The sequence below is a fragment of the Salminus brasiliensis genome, chromosome 16, assembly GCF_030463535.1.
Source record: "Salminus brasiliensis chromosome 16, fSalBra1.hap2, whole genome shotgun sequence".
Lineage (NCBI taxonomy): Eukaryota > Metazoa > Chordata > Actinopteri > Characiformes > Bryconidae > Salminus > Salminus brasiliensis.
This window is the reverse complement of record NC_132893.1, coordinates 25,093,000-25,112,175: the sequence shown is the minus strand read 5'-3', so window position 1 is coordinate 25,112,175 and position 19,176 is coordinate 25,093,000. Positions and strand designations below refer to the sequence as shown.

At 40.1% G+C, this 19,176-nt stretch overlaps 2 protein-coding genes across 6 annotated transcripts; one reads left to right on the top strand and one right to left on the bottom strand.

The window, feature by feature from the left end:
• The first annotated feature begins 403 nt into the window (after positions 1-403).
• Positions 404-7,213, top strand: smpd1 (sphingomyelin phosphodiesterase 1). Its single transcript, XM_072659317.1, has 6 exons — positions 404-986; positions 1,615-2,390; positions 3,509-3,680; positions 3,956-4,032; positions 5,021-5,166; positions 5,876-7,213. The coding sequence occupies exons 1-6, from the start codon at positions 759-761 to the stop codon at positions 6,301-6,303; spliced, it is 1,827 nt and encodes a 608-aa protein (XP_072515418.1). The 5' UTR covers positions 404-758; the 3' UTR covers positions 6,304-7,213.
• A 1,658-nt stretch (positions 7,214-8,871) lies between these two features.
• Positions 8,872-18,242, bottom strand: tpte (transmembrane phosphatase with tensin homology). 5 transcript variants are annotated; one of them, XM_072658927.1, is made up of 19 exons: positions 17,683-18,242; positions 17,413-17,482; positions 16,284-16,361; positions 16,132-16,179; positions 15,826-15,984; positions 13,876-13,995; positions 13,663-13,762; positions 13,143-13,206; positions 12,963-13,027; positions 12,787-12,847; positions 12,617-12,698; positions 12,434-12,522; positions 11,488-11,549; positions 11,327-11,407; positions 11,136-11,241; positions 10,341-10,438; positions 9,906-10,001; positions 9,738-9,808; positions 8,872-9,637 (listed from the first exon to the last, which is right to left on the bottom strand). In XM_072658927.1, exons 2-19 carry the CDS (start codon positions 17,460-17,462, stop codon positions 9,535-9,537), a joined length of 1,533 nt encoding a protein of 510 aa, XP_072515028.1. In that variant the 5' UTR covers positions 17,463-17,482; positions 17,683-18,242; the 3' UTR covers positions 8,872-9,534. The 5 variants fall into 5 exon arrangements, with proteins under 5 accessions (XP_072515028.1, XP_072515026.1, XP_072515031.1 ...); XM_072658925.1 differs by having other exon boundaries at positions 17,413-17,753; positions 17,972-18,242; XM_072658930.1 differs by lacking the exon at positions 17,413-17,482 and having other exon boundaries at positions 17,683-17,753; positions 17,972-18,241.
• Positions 18,243-19,176: the final 934 nt, after the last annotated feature.

Here is a 19,176-nt window from a genome sequence, read left to right as displayed (position 1 = left end):
TGGAAAAAAATATTCGTTCTGTTTCGAGTGGCAGCAAAGTGGCCTTGTTTCTTAATGTAAATAATCAATATTAATATTAAGTCTTTTGGATTTATTTTATTATGTAACCCACTATTAATTTTAGAGTATTTCCATGGTGTTCTGTGATTCCGAGACAGTCCATAAGAACTAGGCCATGAAAAATATATATTATTTGAATACGAATTTGTGATTTTTTTTTATTTTGAATATTTGTTTTTTTCCCTATATATTATATATAGCATTATTTAAATAATTGATGCAGAGGGTCAGTCAGGAACTTTTCACGCTCAGGTTTACCAGAAGATTTTCCACCAGTAACATCGCCCCCCTCTTCATGATCACGTGGTGTCTCAGCTGACTCGACCGGTTCATAACCGAGGCGGTTAAACGACATGTTGTTGTTGTTGTTGTGGATGAGGCGCTACAGGGGGTCTCCGCAGATAGGAGCTAGCTGTCAGTTTTCCGTCCTGTCTTCTAATCGCTCAGTGCGTCTTCTTTGACACTTTTCTGCGGTGTTTGTCGCAGCAGCGCTGTGGAAAGAGAGGTGCGACTTGGTGGTCATTGAGCTTCCTGTCTGAACTGTTAGCTAGCACTGCAGTTCCGTCTGGAGTTACAGCCCCGACACTGTTCAGCCTGTTTGTTTGAGAACGGTTGTCTGTGGGACTGTTACGAAACGCGTGTTTAACGAGGGGGATGCGGAGAGTTTGCCTGTCGCTGCTTTAGCTGGACTTTCCACCATGTCCTCTCTAGCGCTCAGGGTGGGCACCCTCCGTGTGTTTACGGGCATTAGCCTTGTTCTGTGTTGGTGTACCCTCGGGACGGCGTTCCCTCTTCAAGATGAAACCGATATAGCAGACTTGAGGGCTGTGAAGCCGATAAATCATTTCCAGGTGCGATTCAGCTGGCACAACATAAGCTGCCCTTTGTGTAAAGCCCTCTTCACGGTCGTGGACGTTGCTCTGTTGGTAAGAAACCGGCTCCTCTTTCGTTTCTGTGTGTTTTTTTGTTGGTATTGCATTGTAACAGCAGTCCATCCTTAATGTGATCATACTGAGCATTGTCCTCAGTGCTTGGTGCTCCATCAGAGGTCAAGCTTGGACACAAAGCTGGGTAGTTTGATTGTTTGTGAGATAAAGATCACTGTTTGGATAGACCACACTACACACTACACCTTAATCAACACCCTAATTCTGAGCACCAAGCAATCCTGTAATGTGCTTTCACACACAACCCTGTTTTCTTTATATTATAGTGTGTAATATAGTATTTTAATACCATGGTAAACCTGAACAAAGTAACTATGTAGAAAATCTAATATTTAACCTATTAAATTTGCTATCTAAGTGAATTGGATACAAACTAAAATAGACTCAAAGCCATCATATTGTTGCTCAGGGGCTCATACACGTCCTGCATGCCTGTCTAGAATTAGCCCAAGTTCAGGTGCCTTTTGACATTTCATCAATAAAGGTCGTCCAGTCCTGAAGAATAGTGCTTGTTTATATATTTCATTACAAAGACTCCTTTTAAAGAATTGTGGAAAATGGTAAGATTGCCCTCTTTTTCTTTGCTCATGACTCTCTGTCTTCTCAGAGTGACTCGAGCACTGAGCATGTGGCTCATGCAGTCGGGGAAGTCTGCATTCGTTTACACTTGGCTGAGGAGAAAGTGTGTCGGGAGATTACGGAGCTCTTTCGTGAGGACTTCATCCGCGCCCTCCAGGAGTCGTTTCTGTGGCCTTCGGAAGCCTGTGCTCTACTGCTGGGACCCAATTGCGGCCACTTTGACATCTACGCCCCCTGGAACATCACCTTGCCCAAAGCCCCCAAGCCTCCAGTGGTTCCACCAACGCCGCCCAAGCCTGGGTCACCTCAAAGTCGAGTGCTATTCCTCACCGATATCCACTGGGATGCTCAGTATGCAGAGGGCAGTGCGGCCGACTGTAAAGATCCCTTGTGCTGCAGGAACGAGTCTGGCAGGGCTAGCTGGAGGCATCGTGGCGCAGGATACTGGGGCACCTACAGTAAGTGTGACCTCCCTCTACGTACTGTAGAAAACCTACTGCAGAACGTCGCCAAGGCAGGACCCTGGGACTGGGTCTACTGGACTGGAGACATTCCTGCCCACAACGTTTGGTCCCAAACAAGGGCCCAGCAGCTGAATGAGCTTACCATCATCTCCAGGCTCGTCAGGAAACACCTTGGACCCCAGGTTACTGTGTACCCAGCCGTTGGAAATCATGAAAGCACCCCTGTTAACAGCTTCCCTCCTCCGTTTGTGCATGGAAACCGCTCATCTGAGTGGCTGTATGACACCATGGCAGAGGAGTGGGCTTCCTGGTTGCCAGCTCAAGCTCTGGAGACCTTGCGGTAAGCACTGTGCGCTCTCTACAGGTTCAGATCTACTTTGATTGTTTTTGAGTAGTTAAAGTACAACAGGTGAAAGTATTGAACACACCACCAATGATCTAACTAAATATATTTCTAAAGGTGCTATTGACATGAATTTCTCACCACATGTCTGTAATAACCCATCTAATCCACACATGCAAAAAATCAAACCATTGGTGTCCATAAATTTTAAAAAAGGTGTGTGTATATTCTCTAAAACCAATTGGGTTTTCTTAGCGGTGTGTTTAAGATCATTATCCTGCTGAAATATCCACCCTCTTTCATCTTCATCATCCTGGTATATGGCAGCAGATTTTAATCAAGAAATGCTCGGTACATTTGTCCATTTATCTTTTCTTCAATTATATGAAGCGTGACTGTGCCATATGCTGAAGAGCCCCACACCATGATGTTCCCACCTCCAGACTTCCCTGTTGGTATGGTGTGTTTGGGCTGATAAGCAGTTAATTATGACCTCCAAACATTGTGTGTCTTATGGCATCAAAAGAGTTCATTTTTGGTCTCATCTGACAAGATTACATTCTCCCAGTATTTCACAGGCTTGTGTAAATGTTGTTGAGCTATATTGCCCCACTGGTTGTGCAAGGCAGTTGGGGAAAGGTTGCACAATAATGAGTCAAACATTTCACTATATGTTTCAGTCACTAATTCTTCTATTTTAGGTTTTATTAAGCTGCCATGTGTCTAAGCATTTGGGTGGAGTGCTGACTCATTTTTGGTTTTGATGCTGTTCTGAAGCGTTTAACGCTGTAGCGCTGGTGGTCATTTGGTTTCCTGTTTGGACTGCAAGCATTGCAGATAGACATGTCACCACTCATGAGCTCTTCCCCAACGTTCTTGCTCAAAGCTACTTTTTGGATGGTTGTTTTAGAGCAGCTGGTTGCTAAACTTTCCAGTTATGCCTAAAAAAAACCCCACATTTTACTATTTCACCAAGCAAAGTAGGAATATATCCCTTTTTTTATTATTATTTTTTTTATTAAAGTTTTGCAGGAAAAACAACTCAGCATCAGCAACGGATATTCACTGACTTTTTATAATTTCAGCTACAATTAAATTGTCCCTGCATATTCCAGGAGAGGAGGATTCTACACTGCCCAAGTGCAGCCAGGTCTGAGGGTGGTGTCCTTGAATATGAACTTCTGTGCAAGAGAGAACTTCTGGCTGATGGTGAACTCGACAGACCCTGCGGGCCAGCTGCAGTGGCTTGTACACATCTTGCAGGAAGCTGAGAACAAGGGAGAAAAGGTAGAGAAGCACACCCTATGAATTGCACACTTTGCTACATTTCCATCCACGCTCTGTGTGAATGCTCTGATTGTAATTAACAGTTATTTCCATATAAATGTGGTTTTTGAGTACATCAAAGTTGGAACTTTGGAACTTTCTGGATTCAGAACATGTGCCATTGCGTATATTTAGCAGAAGAGGATGTGCTGTTTTCACAAGGCTACTGTAGGTCAGCTGATGCAATGCTGTAGCACACTGGGCTGATTCCAACGTTTTGTACCCTCTCTTCATAGGTGCACATTATTGGCCACATCCCCCCTGGTCTCTGTCTGAGCAGCTGGAGCTGGAACTACTATCACATAGTCAACAGGTCAGTACCAGGTTGAACTTGGCACTGTAATGACTGCTAATGACACTGTTCACTCTGATCCTCCGCTGTAACATGAGCACATGACTAGACTTGGGGTTTACAGCCTTTCCTTGTTGTAGTTCCCTTTTGAGAAATGAGACCACATATTTGTGCTTGTACTTGGTCACTTTATTAAAACTTGTCATGGTCAGATGATTCATTTAGGGACTTCCTGACCTGTACGACTGATACTGTGGTAGTGCATATGACCCTGTGGTTAATGTGTTTTAGTGTTTGCTGGTTTCTCATGCTTTGTTTTGTTGTTATGCCTATTATGATTATTACTTAATTGCCTGATCTGTTATTTTAGCTGATTACAATTGTTTACACCTACTGCAGTTATTTTCTACAGCAAGTTAGTTGAGCGAAAAAAACAAAACAAAAACAGAGCTGACTGGTGAATGCTGATGGGAATGTGTTCTCTTCTATGCAAGATCTTTTCTCCTCATTGGGCAATGTGGCAATCCAACTTAGTTTGTCAGTGAAATTCATTTTCATTGTTCCTGAAAGCTAGATTGGATAGCATATAAAGCTGCGCTTACTCTGACCCCAATCACATCCTTTATAACGCACTCACATGTTTCAGATAGCAAAGTGCGGCATCATATAATACGTTTGCAAATGTGAAAAAACATTTGTTGCAGTCCCATAAAAAGATAAAATTGCTTATTGGCCTTATTTCCTTTGTACTTTTGCGATGAACTGTATGATATATGTCAATACTGAGTCTCCTGTGCACATTGCTACCTTGTACTTTTAATAATTGCATACAGTGAACCAAAAGAAGAACTAATTGGTATTCTTCAGCACATCCGGGTAACACTTTTTATGTGAATTTGACTGGTAGCAAATACAAATTTCAAAGTCTTTGCCAATTTAATAACATAAAATAAGAATCTCCTGGTTAAAATTTTACAATTACTTAAAATGTTGTTCTGCTTTATTCAAGGTATGAGGGCACTATAACCGGGCAGTTTTTTGGACACACACACGTTGATGAATTTCAGATGTTTTACGATGAGGAGACAATGACTCGTCCTGTGGGTGTGGCTTACATTGCCCCAAGTGTTACCACCTACATTAACCTGAATCCAGGTATGTCTGAAGCTCTATTTAGAAAGGGTTAGTTTTACACTGGGAGGTGGTGCAGTGTAAATTTTGTTGCAGATGGTTTGTATTTTTAATGACAGCAGGATAAAAAATATATTAGTATGAATGACCAAGATAGGAGTTGATTCTTGATTTACACATCACTGCATCGCTTGAATGCTTGAGGTTTTCCTTATCTCCTTAGACTTGTACGACCTGCTTGATTTGTGCCCAAGGTTTCACTTTCACTTGGCCAGAAATTCACAGTACAACTAAATGCTTGCTCGACTGTCTCTATAAGTTTAATCAGGTTGTGATGGAATACCACGTAAATTTGTGTGGGCTTAGTATGACCTGAGGACTTTTTTTTTTTTTTTTTTAATGCATAGTTTTATAGAAGCTTAAGGTGTTGGAATTTTATTGATGCGGGAGTGTACTGTCCAGTAAAGTTGCTGGCAGGTGGATTCGTACAGGATCAGAGATACACTGGTATTATGGACATTACCCCTCCTCTTCCTGTAAAACTAATCCCATCCAAAAAGTAATTGATGCGTTAAACTCTTTACTGATCCAAGGGTGTACAGTCCATTTTAAATGGTGTGTGTGTGTGTGTGTGTGTGTGTGTGTGTGTGTGTGTGTGTGTGTGTGTGTGTGTGTGTGTGTGTGTGTGTGGCTAATATAGTTGTATTATTTATGATTTTATATCTGTTGCTAGGTTACCGGGTGTACTACGTTGATGGTAACTACCCTGGCAGCAGTCGTTTTGTCTTGGACTACGACACCTTCATTCTGAACCTCACTTTAGCCAACGGTTATCAAGATGAAGTGACGGGACTCGCCAAACCTGAACCAGACCCAGCCTGGTCACTGCTGTATCGGGCATCCAAGGCCTATGGCATGCCTACTCTGTTCCCCTCCAACTGGGATGCCCTGATCAAAGACTTTTTCACTGATGATCGCATCTTCCAGCACTTTTGGTACTTTATGCACAAAGGCCATGTGTCGGAGCCCTGTAAGGATGTGTGCAAGAGCTCACTGATCTGCTTCCTCCGCAGTGGTCGCTACGACCTGCTCGAGCAGTGTGATCTACTAGAGCGTGGCAAAGGACAAAGGGTGCGCTCTGTCAGGAAGACCCTGTGCTGATTAATTAAGCTGGGCCGTGTTTGATTAATGCAATCCATGGCTATCAAATCGAAGAGGCAAACGGCCACAAGTGGTTTTGCAAAATAACACTTTTTTTTCTTTTTTTTTTTTTACTTCCCCTCCTTGTGTTCATTGGGAAAAAAGAGACAGAAACTCTGTTACTTTATGGTTTCTGGAGTGTGTGTAGCATTTTGTGCCCTTGGAATTTCATCTGTTATCCAAAGATTACCTAAAGTGTATGTATTGCCTAATTACTATAATGCATAATAATAATAATAATAATAATAATGAAATTTTTTGTAATGAAATGCCAGAGTGCATTGTGTTAACACAATCTTAGGATGTTCATTTAATGATGAATGTTGGGAAGGGGCACTGAAACAATGCTTTCAAAGGCAAATTATAAATTTCACCTCATTTTGAAAAATAAATGAAACTGAAGCACTTGGGAGACACTGGGGGAAGTTCCATAAAGGTCATGGTACAGAAACTGTCCTTTTTCTCACTTTCACGCTGCGTGTAAAGACAGTACCTCTGGTTTCCTAACAGAGTGGAGTGATATGGTTTGGACTATGTTCTTTTGCACAGTCCTGCTGCTTTTGTCATTGTTATCACTTGATCTCATTCAGGTCAATCCTTCAAAGACTTTCTGTAAACTCAAGTGTGCACAGCAGGAGGTTTTCACACATTGCACCATATAGAAATTCCTCTATTTGTCAGAGCTGCTTTCTGCACGCTTAAAGCACTCACATCTCCTTTCCCTGAAATGTGTAGACATGGACAAAGTTACGTTTGTTTTTCGTAACTGAGGTCCCAGTTCAGTGAGTTCACTGGATGTGATGTAATTGTTGATTCAACAGGTGTAGATTTTTTTTCTTAAATTAATGATTAAATTAATTTTTGCAATTCAGCATCTCATCCACTGTCTCCTTGCATACATTTCTCTGATTTTAATGTGATGGTGTTTCTGGAACATTAGGATCACGCCTGGAAAAAGGTGGAAAGGGGGTAGGGGATGTGGACAGGGATCAGATCAGTTAAGATTTCACTTGACCACATAGACCCTGCTTACACCTGCTCAGTGTACTCAGCTTGAGTATCAGGATCTAGATATGTCTGGATCAGGCCAAGTCACCTAAAAAAACAAGTGAAACTGCACATGAGACACAATTTAACCAGATGCTAATCCGATCACTCAAACCCTTTACACCTAAGACACTGCAGGAGGTGGTCTGCATAGACAGACGCATTTGAGCCACATGGTAGAAACGTGTAAACGTATCCAACACATTCAACACCTCAAACCCCTCCCAGTACAACCGAAACACCAGTCATAACTACCGCACAGTGAGCCAGTCTGTCCTTTGCACACATTTGTGAAATTAAAAGTCCACATAAAATGTAAATCACTGTATCTCGTGATTAAAAGGGAGAAGCTAAAGCACGTCAGAGGAAAATATACAGCCAGTCTGCGGGACGCTAGTGCAGGTGAACAGACCCCGCCAAACAGCGCCCTCTAGGGTCAGAGAATTCAAGTTCAAGATCAAGTTGTATTCCCCAAAAGTCAGACGACAGAAAAAAAATCTCATACTGGTCATACTGTTCTCATACTGGTCATACTTTTAGTGACAAGAGTGGAACTGAACCCATCCAGATTACTATATATCCAAATGTTTGAGCAGAAACGACCTCAGTGTGCTTGACTGTGAGACATCGAGTCCACAAGGGGTCAGTAAAGAAGCACTGATCTCCAAAAGGTTTCCAAATCCAGTCCTGCTCATGAACACGTGTAAATTAAATAGCATTATTCTCCTCAAAATCTACTAAGTGTATGTAAGACCGCAGGAAGCAGACCTGTTGGAAACCTTTTGGACCTCCCTTTTTCCCCCTTTGTTCGTAATGTTAAAAGTTTTAGCTTAGAAGAACAATTAGTGGTGAACTAATTGTAAAGAAAAGTCTAAACAATATTTTTTTAATCAATACATTATATATAGTGTGTGAGTTATCTGGAATCATTTATTTAAATTGTGTATTTTTTATTTACAGTATTTAAATATTTGAAATGCAAAGTCAATTGTGTAATCCTTTTTCTTTTCATAAGACTCCCCCCCCAAAAAAAAGAAAATTACATAAATAAATAGAAAAATACAAAGTGCTAATATTATGGCAGCCCAAAACTCAATCTAGTTAAATACTACTACTCCACAGTAAACTCAGATATGAAATCACACTGTAAATGTAAATGTGTGCACTATTCCAGTCTGTATTTGTTATAAGGATCAGTATAACATTTTTATTCTCTTATATCCAACCCAGCATTGTTGTGTTATAATATAACGGACAGCGCTGACCGAGCCTCTGCAGCACCAGAAGAGAAACTGAAACTCGCCTCTGAAACTGCAGATTCTGGGTTGTTCAGAGTTGTGGTCCACCGGTCCGATCAGACTTTCTATTTCTAATGAGGAAAAAGTCACTCAGATTTACCTACTCAAAAGACAATTACAGTAATTGCTTTATTATATTTAGCAACCCTTCCTGTTGTAGTGCAGCCAAGAAAACACACACAAGTACGAGAGACAGGATTATTTATTTCAGTTTGTTTCTGTACTACAAAAATACATTTCTGCACACATGACCTTACACTTTCACAGTGGGCAGGTTTGATGACTTTACTTGCAGTACACTAAACCTTAAAGAGTAAAGTCCAGTTTAGCCACTTTGCTGAGGCTAATAAATGGGTAAAATCAAAGAACTGTAGTTTGTTGACATGATGGCATAATATGCTAAACTGAGGCCTATATTTGTCTCTAGACCCAAAAAAAAAAAAAAACATCCTGGGCCTAATAACAGTCATGCTACCTGACAATTCCAGTTTTAGGCAACATTTTGAGTAACTAGTGAACATTTCCTTTTGGTAGGTTCCCTTAAACATATCCCTTTACATTCCTTTTTTTCAAACATGACGTAAACAGTTACATATTTTTGTGGGCTTTGCACGGTTTAGTAAAACATCTTTATAGTGAGGACAGGGTACGGAAATGAAGTTGGAGATAGCTATGGCCTTATGCCAACATATCTGAAGCTAAACCACTGAAACACCAAAAACCTTTTACAAGAGTTACAAAACCTACATTAGAGCCAAGATTTAGACCTTCCACTGGGCCCAAGGGTCTGGGCTGAGATACACTAGGCTGTGTTGTCTGTAAGTGCATCTGTGCTTAAGGGCTGGTCTCAAGGGTCACAGAAAGACACAGTCAAACCAAAGTCCTCCTTGTAGATGTCCCAAGTTTTGGGTTTATGTGGGTTGTCCAGTTCCTCCCTCGACAGATAGAGCCTGTTTATTGAGACCAGAACATTGTAGACTGCTTTAAGTAAACAAAGTCAGTGTCTGTTTCTGTCAGCAATTACTCAGTTTATACCAGGAAAAGACCCACCTGTTGTTCTCTACAAACGAAGTGTTGAACCAAAAATAGAACGGACAGTCTTCATACCCCTTTGGAAGACCCTGGCAACAGAGATAAAGAAGTTTGGTGGAATAACAGGGGAGAAAGTGGTGTAGGTTCTTGAGATCAGCCTTACATTACAATAAAGTGAGAACTTACAGCACTGGAGTCAAACATGACCTTCACATCTCCACAAACCACTGGCCCTTCTTGTAAGCTGATTATCACAGCGTTGTTTCCAGTATCTGGGAACAGCTGGTAAAATATGTAAACATATTGAATGAATGAGTGAAATAAAATGATGGAACAAACATAGGAAACAAAAACAATCCCATGTATTTAAATTGCAGTGGAGTATTTTAAGTTGTTCATTGATGTATAAATAGTACAGACCGATGTGCTTTTACAAACCCATTTACAACCCTGTTATGAAGCCTAATAACACATGGATTCATCTTGTATGGTGGGCTTATGAATAACTTCATTCATTAATTAAGCTCTGCTCTATATGGTTCACATGTTACTGATGCACAATCATGACAACGCTCATTATCCAACTGCCAAGGAAAGGCTACCTTTACAGATTTTGCTTACCGTACAGTTCTCCTGCGTGGCACAGACACACTGGAACACCTGCTCCTTCTTCACGATGATCCGCATCTTCAGATCACTGCCATTGCCCTTTCCCACACCTGCACAACAACATGGACCATCAGTCTTGCCCACAAAGGGCCAGAACGACTTCCTAACTACAACAAAGCAGAAGCAGACCGGATTCTACATGTTGAATTAGTTGGTCTCTGTCTTCAAACAACTAATTAGGCATAAAAAAATTTAAAAAATACATTACGTACGTCTACCTAGGATAAATCACTGTTTTCAGCAGAATGCTTGGAAAATAATTCTAATCTGATCCTAATACTTTACATTTTTTAGATGCAAGCAAAATGATTAACAAGCATATAGATAATTCCATAATTAATAACTCAGAATTTCATTAAAACATAAAAAATGTCTATTAACATTTGGGTGCCGTCCACATGTATATTTAAATGACTGTTGCCCCTTCCAGGGCTAGCATGCTCAAGCGTGTGTGTAATAAAACATGTAAGAGTACTTTCTGTGTGTCTAGTGTCTAGCTTATAGTATTATAGTATAACTATGCTATGTTTGGTATGATTGCATAAAATATCAGTAACAACAAAAATAAAAAATAATGATATGATGAATAGTATACACTAAGAGTCATTTACCATATCAGAATTACATAATAAATTACATAAATAATTATATTTATGTAATTTATTATGCAATTCTGATATGGTAAGTGATTCCTAATGTTTGAACACATCAACTGAAATCAAGCTGTCTGGTTGCATGTGTGGTTACCTGCGATCGAGTGAATGCGCAAGCTCTTTATTTTCAGGCTCTGTGGAGGAGGCAGCTGCCGGTTGTACTTGTTCTTCATGATCTCATAGTATCCAACGTACCTGCTCTACAGTTACAGGAAGAGAACCTGTCAAGCAAACTCCTTCAGTGGAAACAGTCACAGCTTGCGGACAGAAGTCGACATGACTCACCTGAGACGGTGTTTCGACACCTTGAAACTTTGAGCTCATGCTTTTATCAGTGCGTCTCTCCCCAAAGTAGTCCAGACTGTCCTGCAGAACACAGCAGGAAAATCAAAAGTCTTGACACTCTGAATATATACATGCACACACATTTGTTGTAGATACATTACCTGTGCACTCTCAAACTGATCGCTGTCAATCAACCATGTACACACCATCGTACCCGTACGCCCTGTCACAACAGAAAGGCAGAACAGCTCTCAAGATGACTGGCCTCAGTCCATAATCTGCAAGAATCGCGTACTCGAGAAGCCTTATTTTTGAAGAGTGATTCTGCCTAGTATTAAAACAAATTTCCTTTTAACCCAAATTCCGTCTGCCAGCCAAGACGTGCTCGCTGTTTGAAGTGGCTTCTTTAGTTCGTAAGTCTAAAGTAGCCATCAAGTAAGAGACAGTAGGGCACAATCTAAAACGATGTAAAATGTAATATAAAACACATGTAATTAAACAGGTTTAAACTGATTGTGCTTTTGGTCATCTTCAAATGTTCCCATAGCAAATTCATCTGCAAATTTGAACAGATTGTTTATGTAAAAGCATTATTAAGTTTGCTAAAATACAAATACTTGTTAAATAAGTGGCAGTTTCCACCCTACTCCTCTGCTCTTTACGGTCACCAGTGCTTTCAAAATTGCATGCCTAAATCATTACACACTTGCCTTAAACCACTTGAAGTTGTGTCTCAAACAGAAGATTTATGACACTGTGTGACACATATCTATAAAGAAGTACAAAAGTACAGACAGTATTGAGACGAGCTATGCAACATACCCAACATAACAATTCATGTGTATTTGCCAGCAAATCTATGTGGGATGACTTGCTACAGTTTGAAGCCAACTGCATACTAATTTAAGCATTTTGCTCAGTGCTGACAAAGTTAGCTATAAGTTTACCCACAGATCTCCACAACAAACTTCAGACATCAAGCATGCCTTAGCTGATCAACTATATTTGGGCTCAGAGGAAAGGCGGTCACTTTGATTTTTAGGCTCCCAATCACCACTTATAGTGAACCATGATGAGGTTTCTGGATCAGTGCAACATTAGCATCACCTTTGCCTCCTTTGCAGTGGATGGCTATAATGTTGCTCGAATCTGCAGCCATCCATTCCCTCACACTGGCAGTGTAGGTCAGCATGTCTCTGAGAACACCATAGTAACAACAAAAAAAACTCAATACTCAACACTCCTTAAAGTGAAAAGAGGCATTTAAATAAGGCACTGCTCATTACTTACTCTAACGATGGCACGTTATGGTCGTCAATCATCACACGCTGCACTCTGTAATGGAAGAATAGTGGATCGTAGGCTTTTTCACCTGAAACAAAGACCAAGGCCATGCTCAATGCCACTCAGTCAGTCAGTGTCAGGCAGATGCACAGCAAAGTAACAAACATAACACTTACTGCAGAGATTGTAAACTCTGTAATGATCAGGATGCTTTGTGTCCAGGAATCGGGCGACTTCCTAAAATAAAGCATATTGTAGAATTGTTAAATGATCTTCTGTCTATTAAACAAATTCATCAGCTAAAAAGATTGCCTCCTCCACACTTTTCTTTTTAGTTGAACATTTTGCTTACTTTGATGGGATTCCTGTAGAGAGCCTGCTTTCCAGACGAGGGAAAGGACATGGCAATAACTCTGTCTAAGAAAGCAAGGAGAAAACAAGCATTCTTAACCAATGGCACACAAAAGTGTAAACAGAAACCTTGAACATAAAAATGTACAGAAATAAGTAAACACAGGTTTACTTAGCACACCTGTGACATAGGTGAGATCCAGGTCAAATCCATCCTTCTGGTACCGTCTTTTGTTCTCAGACACCTGCAGGATTCAAGAACTACAGTGAGCATACAAACAGTGATTTAGGTGTGAAAACGGCATTAGGTTTAAAATTGTTCAGTGATTTTAAAAAACACAATTAAAACACTGGATTTTAAGAAGACTTTTCTTTAGATTGGTTGATGAATGATGCCCATTGTTTATTACATTACTGCGGTTTTAGATAAATCAAACTGTAAGAATCTTACATTGTATTTAAACAATCCTCAAAAAAACATTGTTTGGAAGTAAAAAATGTACACGCCTAACATCAACTTAAAAGCATCATTATTTGGACATATGGCTCATCTTCCACTTCATTCATTAATTAAAAAAAGCCATCTAATAAAAGTTCTTAGGAAACCGAAAATGATTCTTTCATGGCAATGATCCAAATAACCTTCTTCGGCAACGGACAATACTGTGCCAAAGCAAACACCACACAAACACCACCCTTACCATTCTTCTGGTAACCTTCTCTAGCTCTTTCTTCTGAGAGGCCAGACGAAAGACACGCACCAGGATAACTATTCTGAGAGCCCTCAGGAAGTTCACCACCCTGTTAACAACATACATATAAAAAAGTCAAAAACTAACCAAAATGAATCACACAAAAAAAAAAAAGATCAGACAATAAATAAATAAATAAATAAAAAGATCCTTAAACTGCACCTGGGAATAAGTTTGGTTCCAGAGAAATTAGAGAACGTATAGATCATAGTCACAACCAGTGTGATGACTACAATGCAGGCATCCATGATGTTGAGCTTGGAGCTGAAGTACACTTTAAATCTGAAATATAGAGAGGAGAGGGCCCTTAAACATGAAGTAGGAGAGTTGCTTCAACATCTAGGCACCATCCATAGACAGGGTTCTTGGATTCATAATAAGGTTAAAGACGGAGTTCTGACAAATATCCAAAACAGTGAATTTCCTTCCTACCATTTTGATGCTCCGCTGGCTTGCAACAGGGAGAATGGCATCTCTGTTGTTTCCACTCAGAGTTCTGAACGCTGCTACTGCACTATGTAACTCTGGTGAAGCGGTACGAAACCTTTTGTGAGAACTGCGTACTGCTGCACAGAGTACCCATATTTGTTTCAAATCCTAAAATATTACTCTACTGTGTCAGTCCACATGCTTCTTCCATTACTGATATTGTCGGTTTTGTATCCTTCAGCTTGTCAACAAAAGCATGTGTACAGCTGTCCATTTGTGTAAGTAAAGTAGTTGGCAACTAATTTAGTGATAAATAATTTGGTGACACCATCACACATGTTTCTCAGGCTAACTAGGAACTATTCTGGACGTCCGTGGAGCTAAAGTTTAATCATAACAGTGCGGAGTACAGTTTTACTGCCACTGTTACTTTTTACAGTAACAATTCCCTCAATCTGGACGCAGAGCTGCAGTGGAAACATACAGACTGAGCAGCTAAGTCTGACATGTGACGCACATCAGTAGCGACATCACTCTGGAGAGAAGTGTTATATCTGTGAGGTGTTGGAGTCTCACATGGACATGGGCAGTCAATAGATGTTATAATGAGGAGATGAAATATAAAATTGAAGTTGAAGAAATATGAAGAAATATGAATTGAAGTTCTCATAACACAAAATACTGCAAAATCTGTTGTATTATATTTTGTTGCTACACATCATCGGTTTTAGATTTTGAGAGGAAAAAGATATTATTATTATTATATATTATTTATCCTTTATATCACCAGGAAAGTTCATTAAAACAGTGAATTTCCGAATAAGTTATTCATCATTATTGTCCAAAATTTAAAAGCTGATAGCTACATAAAAATTATTTGGTAATTAAGCGATTCATAATTCCAAAGAATCAATTATTCAACTATAAAATTAGTCGTTTGTTGCAGCCCTACTGACATGGTACAGTAATATTACTAGATCTTACACAAATATGACTTAATTACACTGTTAAAGTGAACAGCACAATGCTTGCATAAACTAAGTTACACAGTGCAATTAGCAGCGTTCCAAGCATGAAGTAGCAACAACAGAGACGCTATTCTCCCAATTACATGGCAGCAGCACATTTTAAAGATGTAAAGGTAAAGTTATGGTAAAATAAAAATCATTTTTGCTTATGATAATATTATCATTATACTTGTTAAACTTAACTGTTACATTAGCCTCATAACATCAGTGCAAAACTAAAAAATGAAGCTTTAGCCACACACTGCATCTTGGCTGACTGACCAAGTTTGGAGTATGGAAGAAAATTTTGTAAATCCTAAAAGGCGTTAAATGTTCTTTCCCTCTGCAGAACTGGTTCAATATAAATGTCCTGTCACACAGATACATTACTCTGGTCAGAGAGGAAACTGCTGCCAGAACAGCACTTCCTGCCACAAGCATAAAACAGACTCAATAGGCATGCAAAAGTAGAGCTTTTTTCTGATGAAACAGCCCCTCTTTCCTGGGTAGCATTAAATGAGGGGCTTTATAAATCATCCAATCTGGAACACAGCATATAAGCAAAGAAGATTTGACACCTAGCAAGTCAGTCAATCAGGCTCATCAAGACAGGAGCCAGCTGAAAAAGCATTGAAAGAACGGTCAGAACTTGATTTGTGTGTTCTCTCTCACTAACCCTTCTACATAGACCCTCAGCAGCACATCGATGACAAAGAAGAAGGAAATGACCAGCGAGATGGACTCCAGAGGGGTTCTTGCATTTTCATCCACTGGCAAGGACAGGTCAACAATGACCAAGGCAATGTCCACTATGATGAGCACAACTCCAAAGATACTGGGGTGAACAGGAAATTGGTCAATTCATCCCATTTTACAGATGAAATGTGAACGTTTCACAAACTACAGCCACAACTGTGTTTTACACTAATATAATATTCAAATGACTGCTGAATCATGGTGACGGCTGAATATTAAGACTCACCGAAAGCCAAAGGACATCACAAAAGGAGCTATTCTCTTCCTAATGCGACTGCAAGACAAAAAGAAGACACAGAATAAAAAAATAATTAAATATGACTCACTGCATTTGTCCTATTCTCAATTGTTTTGTTTGAGGGCTGGATGGGTTCTTACTAATACAACGTGTCTGGTTCCTCATTTCCCTCTTTGCCATCATCAATCCGTACTTGAACTTCTTCCATTGCACCGTTCCTTACCCAAAAACAAACAAACACAAAGGGGGGGGGGGGGGTTGGTACACATATAGCCAGAAAGAGACAATGTTAGCAATTCCTTACATCCTCGTAACTCCATGCTCCTTATACACTATATGTCCAAAAGTATCCAGACAACATTTGTAATCAGTTTGTTCAGTTATTTTTAGGTGCACCTAATGCAGACACAGTACAGGCTCCATAGCAAAGAACTGCCAAGAGATTAGTCAACTGATCTCACCAAGGCCAATGCCAAGTGTCAGCTAGAGGGGTATAAAGCCACCCAGCATTGGGCTGTGGAGCACTGGGATGACGAAGCTCCATCTATGGGATAAGTTGGAGTGACATACCTACCCAAAACCAATCATCCAACATCAGTACCTGCCCTCACTAACGCTCTTCTGGCTGAATACAATCAAATTCAGATCACATCAAAGTATTTCAATGTAGAGGGAAGCAAAGTGAGCAAACTCCTTGTTCACACTAGGGATGTACAGAACAAAGAAATTGCTATGCTGATACATGACCTTTTTTCAGATACGTCTGCTGGTGATGATTGAGTATTTATAAAGATGATGCAATCAGCTGCTTACACACACTTTTGGACATATAGTGTAATTGCCCAGAACAGTCCGGAACACCAGCAAGCCCAGCAAGCGAGTGTCAGTGGAGAATCCCCCATCTACTGTGGCAATTTAGGATCTGCAAAAGCGACGTACACTTACACCTCATTAGCATTTAGCTCACCTCTAAAGCTCTAGCGTGCCAAAATCACTTTTCTGCTCTTTTCTTGATCAGGTTTATGCTGATGCAGGCTATGATGATTGGCTGAAAGGCTGGAATGTCCTTGATTTGAGTGCAATGCGAACTGCATAGGAAAAAAACATGGCTAGATGTGCTGTTTAGGCATTTATGGAGACGCACACCCAGGTGAAAATATGGAGGGAAAAAAGAAACTGATCTGATGTTTTAGTGCTGCAGGAATTGAAGAGTAAAGGTCAGAAGTGCTGGTGAAGTTCAAGCCTTTTAACTGGATGTTATTCACTCACCCATTAACGTCTCTGGAATCCAACCCAGGGTTAAAATGCACTGATGACATTTTTTTAAGAGATTTTTTTTCTGTTCCATGAGAAGAAAAGCAGCTGTTATGTCTGACTCTGAATGTATTGAACAGTTAAAAAAACGGATGGGGGGGATGATATTAAGTGATGTGTGCCCTAACTGAAGTTCTCCCTCATCCCAAACCAACCCAAACAACCCAAAGTGTTCAAAAAGGTTTCACAAAACACTGAGAACTATCCAGCTGTGGACACTGTTACCTTAAAGCTGTAACAAAGCTGGAGCTAGGCTGTTAGGCTGTTGAGGAAATCGCCAAAGCTGAAATCTGGGCCTGAGGAGAAGTAAACACAAGGACAAATAAATAAATAAACATGCATCTTTTCCGCACTACACCGCCAGAGTATCCAAATGTAAGCCAATTTTACAGCAGTCCACGATTTCACAGAAATACAGCACACATAAAACCATGCCCCAGGACGACATCAACACCACAAGGCTTCAGCAGCCTGCGCACTGGCTGAAAAAGTGCCATGGCACAGTGATACAAACCAGACAGCATCCGCGGAAGGTTACAGTGTTTTCCTCCTCCTCTTGCTCTTTCTTTGCAGCCCTTCTTCTCTTCTGTTCTTCAGAAAAGTTCGTCTTTCCTCAGTCTCGCTTTCCTCCGCGCTTTATTTGAGTCGAACTTTCTTTCATCGTTTTCTGCACGATGTTCGGACTGTCTCGTGACTCAGGGATACTAAGGAAAACGGTTCAAAGGTTCACAGCGCTATTTTCTTCCTTCTGTCCACACACTCATCCGCCCATTCCCTGCTAACGTAGCGGATTTGAACTTCCTCATGCGCACAATGCTTTCCTCCCCCAGCTCCTAAACACAACCAGACCGCAGCGCTCCGCATGAGGCTCGCATTCCGAGCAAGGACTTAAAACCACATCTGGGAAAACGGGACTCGTCTAAAAAAAATGAATAGGATATTTTTAGGATTTCATTTTAGATTTTTGTGATGAAAATGGAATTAAATAATAATAATAATAATAATAATAATAATAATAATAATATTCCTGCAGTACATAGATACTGACATACGCAGATGTACAGATACAGATATTATAAACTAGTTTAATTTCCATGAACTTGTTGGTTCACTCTGTTGATGGTGGATCGTTTCTGCTGAATTGACATGTTGCTCCAGAGCTTCTGCTGACTGGTGCTACTCTGGTAAACTTGAGTAACTGCTCGAATTTCACATTTCATACACAGTTCAGAAGAATTGCCCAAAAGCAGCGTTAGTTCTCCTTCTAAATTAATGAGCTCTGATGGACAGGATTGGTTATATCTGCACAACACTTAGGCTGGCTGGTTGAATCTTAAAGTGTGAGTGGCCACATCTAGTCTGTAATCTTAATCCTGCTCTCTGATTGGTTAGCTGAATCCTAAATTAAGTTCCGCAATCTAATTGGTTAGATCTGTCCTGTTGGAGCTAGTTTATGGTAAAACACATGGTGATATTATTAAGGCTGTAAATTGCCCCATTCTGGCAGCTTTTACGCCAGAGTATTTCACAGTGATGTTACAGATGCTGATAAAAGCATAAAGCTGCATCTTTTTTAAATAGTCTTTTTAAAATGAAATTTAAAACAATTTGTAAACTTTATGTTAGAGAAGCTGAATACAGCCAAGTGTTCTTCTGCCTTTAACAGTGTGAAATATTATAGTGTAAATATTTATTTGTGTATTATTAATAAAACATTTT